This window comes from Nelumbo nucifera, chromosome 3 (genome assembly GCF_055504915.1).
Source record: "Nelumbo nucifera cultivar China Antique chromosome 3, China Antique-T2T, whole genome shotgun sequence".
NCBI classification, from domain to species: Eukaryota; Viridiplantae; Streptophyta; class Magnoliopsida; order Proteales; family Nelumbonaceae; genus Nelumbo; species Nelumbo nucifera.
Window position 1 is genome coordinate 12,996,387 of NC_142651.1, and position 12,470 is coordinate 13,008,856.

A 12,470-nucleotide genomic window follows, 5' to 3' on the forward strand; every position below is an offset into this window, starting at 1 on the left:
GCACCATTTTCATTCAAAGTTAGCAATGCACCATTTGAAGGCTATGTTTGGTTTGAAGGAAAAGGTAGGGAAAGAAAAGGAAAGGAAAGGTATAAAAAGCTATACAAAGTTTGTAAAGGTTTCTTTGCTTTTCCCTTCCTTTCTCTATTTTTTCCTTCAAACCAAACATAGTTTAAATGACTCATTTTCTCAGAAAATGGCGTCCATGCCAAACACCCACATATTAATTCAGCGCTACATGTGTTCCCAGTTGATTCTTCATTCTTCCTTCAGGGTCAATTGGAATTTTGGAAATGGTGTTATGGGAATGAAATGATTAGGATAATTCTAGGTTGACACTTGACAGTCAGTGGGAAAATTCCGAACGATTCTGGCTGTCTCACCGAACAAAAAAAAGAGAGTTGATTCCAAAGGAAGTGTACTTTGGATCTGACGGCTTTCCTGACTTGCCAGTTGCCACGTTTCGTTTTGTGTATCAAATAAAATAGAGTTTTTCAGCACCGTCCAAATGTTTGACCTCGTTAATCCAATTTCCCACGATGGGACCCATTGAGTGGCGATCCAGAGAGGACGGTTGATACAACGAATATATTATACAACAAATATGATGGTCGTGTAAAACCAACTTCCCATGTGGTGGTCCACCTACTCAATGGTACTGATGGCCGTGAGTCATGTTTTCATGATATCGGGGTTCAATTGTTCGGTAAGACAAATATAGCACATCATGAGAAGATGAGCTCACACACCAGCTCACACAGAGAAAGACAAGAGGTCATGGTCTAGGCGATCGAGATCTAGCTTGCGCGTTGTGCGTATTCTAGCAAATCCAGTCTGTACTCGGCATATGTGAATTGTGATCGGGACCTCGATAGTCGATACCCCGTCTCCCATCTTTTCCTTGTTATGTAGCCGTCGGATGAACTGGGGTGGAACCCAATTCGGTCGTCTGGCCCTCCAAAAGGAATCTTACGGTTGGACAGTTCACGTCGTGAAACTGGAAAGATGATGAGGTTGGATGGGGTGCATCAGGCTTATTTTTAGCACAGGACCCAGTTTTCTCAGTTGGTGGAATTACAGAACAATGAGCTGTCATGTGTTTTACTGAATTAAATAAAGGAGAATGAAATGTAAATTTCTTTCCGTTTTTGGAATGTCAGCTCAGCATAGTGCCCTTGATCCACCACTCTTTTTCGGAAATTCCATTGGTATCCCCTTTCACACTTCGATCTTCTTCACTGAACCAGTCAACCAGCTGACCAAGCCCCAAGGCGAGACTGCGAGAGTTGGATCAATGGATACATCTATTATATTAAGCAAAAGAAGAGGGCATTTTTGTCAACGTAGAAAAAACTGTGGGGTTTATCTTTTCTTTGCCTTAACTCAGAGGGGTTTTCAGCTGATCAGTGTTTAGTTGTGAATATTTCTTTCCTCGTTTTCTTTCCCTTTTTCTTTTTTTCTTTTTCTTTATTTTCTTTGTTCCTTGGATTTATGGCTTCTGAGTCTCACTCTCAGTCCCTCACTGTATCATCTTTGATATCTCCTTCTGTAGTTTCAGCCTGAGATGATTCGATCTCTTCATTGTTTCATCGGCGAGATTTTCGGCAGAAGGGATTAACAGAAGGCATTCGGTTTTGAATTATTTGATCTCTTCATTTACTTCATTATTATTGTCCTTCCGGTCGGAATTGATGAAAATGCAGAGAAATTGGCGTTTTGAGCATTTTGGATGGAAAGATTTCAGTTCTAAGAAGCGGTAGAATGGTGTTAAACGCCTGGCAAATGAACATATACCGGGGAATGGTCATCTTTTGGAAACTGTTAGGGTTTTCTGCACGTTCCGGTGTGTTATTTGGCGGATTTTGTTCGAGAAATCTTATCATGCAAGGTTGAATTTCTGGTGGAATATCAAATACTCAGGGGACGTAGGAGTTCGCCTTCTTCTCAGCTGAGTTCTTCGGAATTTGGATCACTCCATCTTGAGCAAAGCTGAATAATGTCGCCATTGCTAGAGATTTAAGACTTACTTAGACCCTTTTACCTGCTTTCCACTGAAATCTGTTTATTGCATCACGAAGATCAGGTATTTTATGTGTTTGCGTTTCTTCTCTGCGGCGGAAGATCTGCCACTGAAACTGGGAGAAACTTCAGAAAATAAGTTTGGCGTTTCGACCGTTTGAAGAATCTTGCATTGGTTGGATATCCTTTAAGAATCTTTGCATTATTCGAGCTGGAGAGAAATGCTGAATACTCACGATTCTGGTTTCCTTTGAATGATGATGGCTGTGTGATCCGCTTCTGTTTTATCTGTAAGTCTCTTTTACAAGATTCTCAAGGAAAGAAGTTCTAAGGCGCAAGATTGTAACGGCTTCGAAGCTTCAAAGCTGCTTTATATTATACCTTGTCAGAACCCTTTGCTTTACTTAGTACCCGTTGGTGTCATTTAACTGAGTTTCTTTAACATAATCGAATATCCTTTGTTTCGTTTGAAGTACAAGAAGTGTGATTTACAAGCTTCTTAAGATCTACTGCTCGTCTGGAAAATCTTTGCTTCATTCGGTAACCGTTGGGGATCTGTTTTAAGAAGTTTGGTAGTTTTAGCTAGGCTAGCTCAGTATTAGGAAGCATTGATGGGGCTTCTTCGAAGTCTCTCAATGCTTCTCCCCTTATTGCTTTGGATCATGTGGATGTCGGTTGTTAGAGCTCAGTTGCCTGTGGATAAGGAAAGAGCTGCACGTTCATTGGATGCACTTCTGCAAGACTACGCTTACCGTGCTTTCCCCTCGGTTCATCTACGAACAGGCAAACTATATGATGGGGAGCCCCCCTCGAATTTAACCGGGATTAAGATTTCAGCAATGCGGCTCAGGAGTGGTAGCTTAAGAACTAGAGGTGTTAGCCGCTTCAAAGAATTTGAGATCCCAACCGGAGTTGCTGTGCAACCTTATGTGGAAAGGCTTGTTCTGGTTTACCATAACCTGGGCAATTGGTCTTTGGTCTACTATCCACTACCTGGCTACACTTATCTAGCTCCAGTGGTGGGTCTCCTTGCTTACGATGCATTGAATTTATCAGCAACAAATTTACCCACATTGGATATAACAGCATTAGATGATCCCATCTCAATTAATTTTTCGGAAGTGAAATCAGCACCAAGTGGATACACTGCAAAATGTATTTGGTTCAACTTGCAAGGTTTGACAGAGTTCAGCAATGTTACATCAAATAACATCTGCTCTACGAAGAAACAGGGCCATTTCTCCATTGTGGTTGAATATACTGCTCCACCTTCTCTAGCACCAGAGTCTCCTCCAACTGGTGGAGGGCCAAATGAGGGGCCAGGAAAGAGAGGTAATGGGAAGGGCAAGTCAAAGGTGTGGAAGATAGTAGGGTCTGCTCTTGGTGGATTTGCATTGTTGGTATTGTTGGCTTTATTGGTGTTGTGGGTTCGGAGGTACAAGCACCGGAAGAGGATGGATCGGATGGAGAAGGCTGCTGAAGCAGGTGAAGCCTTGCAAATGGCCTCAATTGGGAACACAAGAGCACCAGTAGCCATGGGGACAAGGACACAACCAGTCCTGGAGAACGAATATGTGCCTTAAATTTTGTCCATTTGTACAAGCAATATCTATTATTCATGTTCAGTTCAATTCATGTGTTTAGATATTTTTATCACCCATTCTTTCTGCTATTTCTTCCCTGTTCTCTCCCTTTTCTTTATTTTTTTTTTTTTATTTCAATGTATGCCTCCTACTTGTTGCATAGAGTAATACCTAATTCTTGTTATGAGTTATCTAATATGTTGATGTTGATTTGCTTAAAATTGAATGCATGAACATCAAAGTGATGGATAAACTGTTTGATCATAGCTGGCCAATCTTACTTATAGTTGATTATTGATGTTATATTCTTCTAGATGGATACCATTCTGTAAGTTCAATATTGTAGGGAATCCTACATAGTCTACTACTACAGACTGCCTTTCTCCATTGTGGTTGATTACAGTCCTTTTTTGTATAGAGGATGACCTTGACCATCTACATGGTCCTTTTGTTTATGGAAACTCCATGCCAACACAGCATTGATTGGAAGAAGGCCTAAAAGAATTCCTCCAGTATTTGTTTTTTTCTTTTTTTATGTGCTATTTCTACTTCTATTGTCACATATACTATTTTAAGTGTGGAATTAATAGTATAAAGGCATCTGTTATACTATTTTAGAAGTTAGAGTCTTAGAGATAAACATAAACAAATAAAAACTAAAATAGAACCTTGTAATTGGATTAGTTGTTAATCAAGGGGTTGTAATGAGAGGTGGGTTTTGGAGCTATTCCTAGGTTCCTTCCTATAATCATTTCTAACCCTGTCGTTTCTGGTTCTTTTTGGATTAATAACGGAAATGTTATTAAAAAATAGAAGTACAAAAATAGAAATTATGTATGTTTGGCTGTTCACCAGACTTATCTAGCCTACATGTTTTTGGGTGTCTTTGCTTTGTTCATCTTCCTCCTCATGAACGTACTAAGTTATCTACTCAATCTGTTATGTGTGCCTTTATGGGATATAGTCCAGATCACAAAGGATTTCTTTGTTATGATCCTTTTGCTCGTCGTATTTGTGTTTCTCGAAATGTTGTTTTCCTTGAACATATCTCCATTTTTGCTGTTGTTGCAAAGTTATTTGCTCCATCTATTTCTGTCTTGCAGAATTTTGACTCACAGAATGCTTCTCCTCCTGCTGGTGTGAAGGACTTTCTTGTCTTCTCTCACAAAAGATTATGCGCCCCAGATCCTACGCCTCCAACCTCACTTCCTCCTGGCTTGGATATACTGCTGTTTCCTCTACGAAGAAACAGGGCCATTTCTCCATTGTGGTTGAATATACTGCTCCACCTTCTCCAGCACCAGAGTCTCCTCCAACTGGTGGAGGGCCAAATGAAGGGCCAGGAAAGAGAGGTAATGGGAAGGACAAGTCAAAGGTGTGGAAGATAGTAGGGTCTGCTCTTGGTGGATTTGCATTGTTGGTATTGTTGGCTTTATTGGTGTTGTGGGTTCGGAGGTACAAGCACCGGAAGAGGATGGATCGGATGGAGAAGGCTGCTGAAGCAGGTGAAGCCTTGCAAATGGCCTCAATTGGGAACACAAGAGCACCAGTAGCCATGGGGACAAGGACACAACCAGTCCTGGAGAACGAATATGTGCCTTAAATTTTGTCCATTAGTACAAGCAATATCTATTATTCATGTTCAGTTCAATTCATGTGTTTAGATATTTTTATCACCCATTCTTTCTGCTATTTCTTCCCTGTTCTCTCCCTTTTCTTTAATTTTTCTTTTTTTTTTTTCAATGTATGCCTCCTTCTTGTTGCATAGAGTAATACCTAATTCTTGTTATGAGTTATCTAATATGTTGATGTTGATTTGCTTAAAATTGAATGCATGAACATCAAAGTGATGGATAAACTGTTTGATCATAGCTGGTCAATCTTACTTATAGTTGATTATTGATGTTATATTCTTCTAGATGGATACCATTCTTGTAAGTTCAATATTGTAGGGAATCCTACATAGTCTACTACTACAGACTGTGTATAAATGAGCTGGGCTAGGTCTCAACTCAAACTTTCATTCATCCATTGGGCGTAGGCCAATGATGAGAACAAGGTACAGAGTGCAATTGGTAATGAATATCAATTTGAATCAGCAATTGGCTTGGCTTAATGTCAGCATCAAATTTTGTTGATCAGTCAAAGTTTGTTGTTTGAATGCTTGCTACTTGACCAATTTATCTTATTATAACATAAGATAATGGATAATACTTTAGTTCCACTTAAATATTCTGCTTTAGGGGGTAGCTCATAAGATAATGGCTTTTCTTATATGAGGCCTCTGTCTCCTGCTTTCCTTTTTCTTTGCTGACTTTATTTGAAAGCTTTAAATGCCTGATTGAATGCATTATTGTCCTGCTGATCTGATCCAATCATTTTTTTTGAAAAAGATGGTAACTTTATTAATGAAATAGAGGGTACATAAGATGATGTACACAGAAATTACAGCTCAAATGTTAAGTAGGGAGAAAGCTATCACTAAACAGGAAATCCCTGTGAACACCAGCTTTTGCTAGACCATCCACATCAGAGTTTAGCTCCCTAGGGGTCCAACCCAGCTGTGCATTTAAGTTTAATATGATCTGATCCAATCATATTATGGTACTTGTGTCTACATGCCTGGTGGGGCTGTAGTGGATATATTTCTTGTGCTTCAACAAGGTTGGTTGGTTTTGAAAACCCACCTCCGTCCAAGACTTGCCTGAAAACTTGTTTCGACTTTTATGGTCTTTGAAAGAAAGAAGAGGACTAATAGGGTCTTTCATGTGCTGTGGGGAAGAGTGTTGTCTCTCTGAATCTTTGGGTTTTAGCCCCACAAGAGTTCAAATGAATCTCCCTGAACCTGAATGGCATTGGTAAGAAACCTCAATACATTTTTAAATTCTTGCATGGCAGATGGAAGACCAATTCATAACCGCACTCCTCCCCATCTTCTAATGCTTGATTTTTTGTCAAGCTTTTTTTTTGTGGAAGCTAGTAAAGCAATTATCTTTCTACTCCTAAAGCTGTGAGTATCCTGTGAAATCATTTGGCTTAGAGAAGAATCTCTTTACAATAGCAAATCATAATCTATAAAGTGACTCAGTAAGCACCATAAGATGGAGCCAAATTTCAGTAAGTGGCTCTTGGAGACTGGTTAGTTTTTTGAGTGTGATTATAGAAACTATTGTCTTCCTATAAGCTAGTACTAAGGAGATTTCCAGGACTTTGAATGTAACTGCTGATGGACTTGCCGGAGCTGGATTATAGCCATCTTTTTTTGGGTCTAGCATTGTAATTCTTCTTTTGCGTGCCTTTTGCAACCCTCTTCATGGTTACCTTTTCTCGAAAAAATCAAAGTACATGGTTGGAGGATTTCAATCTCCTCCAACATTCATATGGCAATTGACAAGATGGCCAGTTTTCTTAGGCTTTGTCATTATTAGAAAAGTGATATAAGCTTAACAAACTGGCACTGATATGAAATTTAGTCCAATACAGGTAGAGAAGGTTGTGACATCAAATGTATTATTGGTGCTTGTGGCATAGAGAACCATTGAGCATTTAAATGATTTAATTCTTTATCATAAATTCTGCTATGAATGATCAATTTGAGCCCCAATTTCACTGTGTGGCAGGTGTCCAAGACTCAAAGTAAAACTCAGTTACTCTCTCATGTATGTATATTGTATCATTCCTCATGTTTAATGGAACACCTATCACACAGTAGATGGTTAGTGAAAGAAGTGCATGAAATCTGGACTCTATCAATTATTTACAAATCTCCAATCTTTTTTCTTCTATGTATATATTCTTTGTCAGTACCCAAAATTAGATCTATATCTATATTTATTCGAGCTCAGCTCAGCAGAAAAATATCAGGCTTGAGTTTGGACTTGAGCTCGATTCGAGCTAGAGACATGAGCTCAAATTCGGCCCAACTCAAAAGCTCATATGTTTGAGCTTGATAGTGAGCCAAGCTTCATATTAAAAAATAAAAATAAATTATACATGTAAAAAATTCTTTATTATTATATTATGTATAAAATTAGGAATACTATATTGAATATAAGCTCGATTAGGCTCGCGAGCCTCATGAGCTGAGCTTCATTAGGCTCTAGCTTGGCTTGAAACCCGGTTTAACCCATGCCAAATAGAGCTTTTCGCAAATTGAGTTTGAATAGCTTGTGAAAAGCTTAGTTTTTGTCCACCCCTACCATTTTTTGATCAGCAAATATCTATATTTATACATTTATGAAAATGTATAAACTCTCTTAATACATTCTTCATCTTTTTCCATGCTTATGATTTCTCATACATAAATTGCCCTTTCTTTCTTCCCCTCAGCCCCCTCACACATATACTCCCCTAAGTCTCTCTCTCTCTCTCTCGCATTCACACAAATATATTGTCAATGTATTCTACTATTCTATGATTCTTGCGTATTATTCTCATCACTGATTTTAAAATCTTAGTTTCACGAGTTAATCTTATTTTTATTCTCCACCTTTATTTATTTATTTTGTTCCTTATTTTTTGTATGTTGCCTAATGCTTTGCTTTTTATTCATCTCCAAAAATATTCTTGAACTACATCACCAGAAGAGAGCCAAAATTGGACCTTGCTCACTTACCTTCATTCAAAGCTAGCAATGCACGGATTCTAAGTAGACCCTAAATGTGGTTACTATTTAAATCTAAATGGAAGACCCTTTAGAATAAACTTACTGTCATAGCTAACGTCTTTGTCTGGGTAAATATTCATAAGCATTTCAAATTGGTTTCTTCAGTATCTGCATTGAGACATACATGTCACACACAACATAGCCAAACTTTGCATTCTGGTAATCCTATTGTCTTCCTATTATCATTTTTATGATGGAAGTTTCTGAACTCAATAAGTGGAAGAGTTTGAATAAGTGTCTGCTCAAAAAAGGTGGACAAGTTGCAACAGAAACCACCATATATTACTAAATGTCATCAGGCCAGAGCAAAATGAGATGTGTGGAGCTGGGCTGCTGAAGATTATGGTGGATATGCATGCAAATGAGGTTATCCTCAGAAACCAAATATCTTGGAATATGTTTTACTTGGAATGACTATTAAGTATTAACATGACCATAACTTGTTATGTATGCAAATGATTGGTTGGAAAAAGTTTAAATGTTTTGGTTTTCATTATTGTATCCATATTTTCGAATTTAGCTGAAAATGATCATTATCTTGTAGAGCTGATGGCGTAAGAGTCATAGTGCTGCCATGTTCATTTTTAAGCTGGATAAGTGTCGAGATGACATATGATGCACTCACTATTATACTTTGAACTTTGGATATGATGGAACAGTTGATAATGCTGTAAATTTCACATCTGAAACTTGTATTGATATAAATTTAAGTTGACATGTACATAGTTAATTTCTGTAGTTACTAATTAGAAAATATATTTCCATTGATATATTTGATAATATGCTTGTATACTTAGGCATATAACACATTTAATAATGAGAAAGGGGCATAATCATGCTTATAACTACTCTGCAAGCCTGACAAATATCATCATCCTTATCTTGTTGAGCTTTAGAGCAATTTTCTCTGTTTGGAAAATATTATGTTTCATATTTCCAAAGAAAAGGGGAAGAATAATGTGGCGTTGTGTGAGAGCTGCTGTTGTTTGGACTATCTGGAAGAAAGGAGTTCTAGAATATTTTCAGGGAAGGAGAGGAACAAGGAAACCATTCAGGAGGTGATTTGCTCCAGGGTATTCCATTGGCTTAAATCAGTGGATCTCTTCAACAATGTCTCAGTAGATGATTTGTCAAGAAAATGGAAAGAAATTGCCTTTTCAGCCCCAGTGCAAGAGGTATCAGTTCCAGCTTGGTCCCCTCCTCCAAGTGGATTTTACAAAATGGATTTTGATGGAAGCAGCATTGGCAACCCAGGGCCTTTGGGTATTGGGGATGTGTTAAGGGATGGGAAAGGGAAAATAAATGCTTTGTTATCAGGCCCAATTGAAGAGGGTGACTCTCTCAGAGCTGAGATTTTGGCAGCTTTAGAAGGTGTTCAAAGAGCCAAGGACTTAAACTTGAGGAAGCTGATCATGGAAGAAGATTCTAAGGTGGTGGTAGATTGGCTGAAGGGAGACAAAACCGACCTGTGGATGTACAGCAATGAGAAGAAGAAAATTCAAATGACTGACAAAAGACATGGAAGTTAAAGTAGCTTGGGTTAAGAGATGTGCAAACTCCTTTGCTGATGGGTTAGCAAAGCAAGGGGTACATAGGGAGAACTTGTTTTGGGTTCAATTGTAATTTTTCTGCAATGTTTCTTGTTTGGGGGAGATAAGAGAGGTTCTCTCCCATTTGTATTCCTTTTTTCTAATTAATGAAATCCCTTGTTATTGATAAAAAAAGGATATTATGTTTCACTGAGATGCATGACTTAGAATGGTAGGTTCAAATTTTGGATTTCAAATAGGCTGAGTACTATCTGTCAATTCTAACTCATTCCTGTTAAAGCTTACTCGTTTTTCTTGTATTTTCTCCACGTACAATTACTATTTATTTTGTATTATTTTTTCTCGTCCATGTTGTTCAGTGTCCCTTTCTGAATTATGTCCTGTCCCATCTAATGTACTTGGTTTAATGATTTGTTATATAGTTGCATAATAGGAATTCAATGTTCTTGGTTGGAATAGATAAGGTCCTACTAGCCTTATGTTGGCACTGCAAATTAATTGATCAGCTATTACAATGGCAATAACAATTTATTTTTTTATTCCAGAATTTTACTGTTAAATCTAAACAATCTGCATTTACTTAGATGGAAATGCCAGAGATGGATGGCTTGAAACAATATAGATGTTGTAGATAATGATTGATCAAAACCCATAGATGTTCTATTAAATTTGAAGAGTTCTTTATATCAAATATGTATTAAATATTTCAAGTGTTAATTGACATATACTAATTTTTCTATTTATGTTTGCAAAACAAAGAAGCATATGCAAAATGTTTGATTTACTTCAGATTTTTTGCTTTTCATGTTGAAAAGGCCAACTATCTTCTCCCATTCAATTTATTTCTCATTTTAAATAGTGGATAAATTTGTGCAGAAGCCGATATTCCTCTCTGCAGTCAAATTCACCATTTCAAAAGTTGGGCCAATTTTGTTATTTTTCTTGTATCTACTTATCTTATCCTTTGTTGGTGAAGTTAATCTTTATGTGGCAATTGCTTTTGATATAATTGTCAAAAGGTTGGCAGGGTGGAAGAGTAGATATTTATCTCTTGGTGATTTGATTACTTTGATTAATATGTTTTAGCTACTTTACCAATCTACTATCTTAAAAGCCCATTAGTCAATGTTGGTCCCAGCTATCTATGGTCTTGGGAGGAGTAGACTGGATACGGTTCTAACCTTTGCCATCTTTTTTGCACGGAGTGACAGTTCTCAGGCTCAAACCTGCATTCTCACACTTGCCAGCTTGAGATTTTACTATTACACCAAGTAAAGGCCCCTACCAATCTACTATCTATTTTTATTAAAATTTCCAGCAAAAGTGGGTAGATTCTATTGGAATGATCCAAAGCAGTGTTTTTAAAAGGCATGGGAGGTGTGCGCTTGGAGGCGTATGCCTCAGGTGCAAGAGGCATACGCCTCATGTGCTTTTTTCATGAGGCGTGCTAGAGGCGTATGCCTCATGCACATCTTATATAAAAAGACAAAAAAGAAAAAAGAAAAAAGAAAAAAAAAAGTAAAGGAAAGGAAAAGAAAGGGAAGGGAAAGAAAAAGAAAGAGAAGAAAAAAGAGAAAAAGAAAGAAAAGGAAAGGAAAGGGAAGGGGAGAAAAGATAAGGGGAAAGACCCCCCCCTTTCAACTAATGTTCGGGAGGCTTATGCCTATTGCATTCTGAACTACGCCTCAAGCCTCTAGGTAGTGGGACACCTCGCATCATGCCTCTGTGTTTTAAAACATTGATCCAAAGAGATTCTTTTGTAGAATGACAGTTGGGAGAGGAGGAAGTTTAATTTAGTTTAATGGGATAAGTTGTGCAGGCCAAAAAGGTATAGAGGGTTGGGTTTTAGAAGAATTAGAATATTGAATAAAGCATTACTTGGAAAATGGATGTGGAGGTTTGGGGTAGAAACAGAAACTCTTCAGAGGATTATTGCTTGTTTAGTATAGGGTTGTTAATTTAAATTGGGATTCTAGAGAGATTTGATCCTCATGGAGTGAGTTTTTAGAAGGATGTTATGCTCTTTCATCATGTATTTTTGAACTTCACAAAGTTACAAGGTGGGGGAGGGTTCGAAAATCCATATATGGAAATGAGTTGAATAATAATGATATCACTATTAATCAATATTTCGAGTTTAGAAATGGAAAGATGACTTGGTTCCAAAGAGGATCATTGTTGAAAAGACAGATTGATAGTGCATTTTTCTGTTCAGAAAAAGTTGAAGACAAGAACATTTCTCCAGGAACTTCGGATAAAAGACAGTAGAAGGAATGGAAAAAAATGGACATTTTACTGTAAAATCCTTTTATAAATTGATACACAATCAGGTGGAAGATTCTAACCTTAGAGGTATTTGGAGTAATCCTGTTCCTCCTAGGCTGCATTCTTACCATGAACCATCCAAAGAGAGGAGAGACGTTCATTTGACAAGTTTATGCTACATGTGTAATTGTAATGAAAAAGATGCTAGACACCTGCTTCTCTTGTGCAGGATCCAATTTTCTATGGGCTGTTTTTTTTTTCTCAAGTCATTAATGGTTGGCAGCTGGAGCATCCTCAAGATATTTTCTTCCTCTTGGTCTTTTCTTCAAGGAAGCAAGTAGGCAAAGATATTATGGAGTTGTGCCTTTTGCAATTTGTTGGAGTACA

General features: G+C 37.7%; 1 protein-coding gene across 1 annotated transcript; it reads left to right on the forward strand.

Moving 5' to 3' along the window:
* Window positions 1-1,385: 1,385 nt before the first annotated feature.
* Window positions 1,386-3,798, forward strand: LOC104596628 (uncharacterized). Its single transcript, XM_088901403.1, has one exon. The coding sequence runs from the start codon at window positions 2,631-2,633 to the stop codon at window positions 3,600-3,602; it is 972 nt and encodes a 323-aa protein (XP_088757529.1). The 5' UTR covers window positions 1,386-2,630; the 3' UTR covers window positions 3,603-3,798.
* Window positions 3,799-12,470: the final 8,672 nt, after the last annotated feature.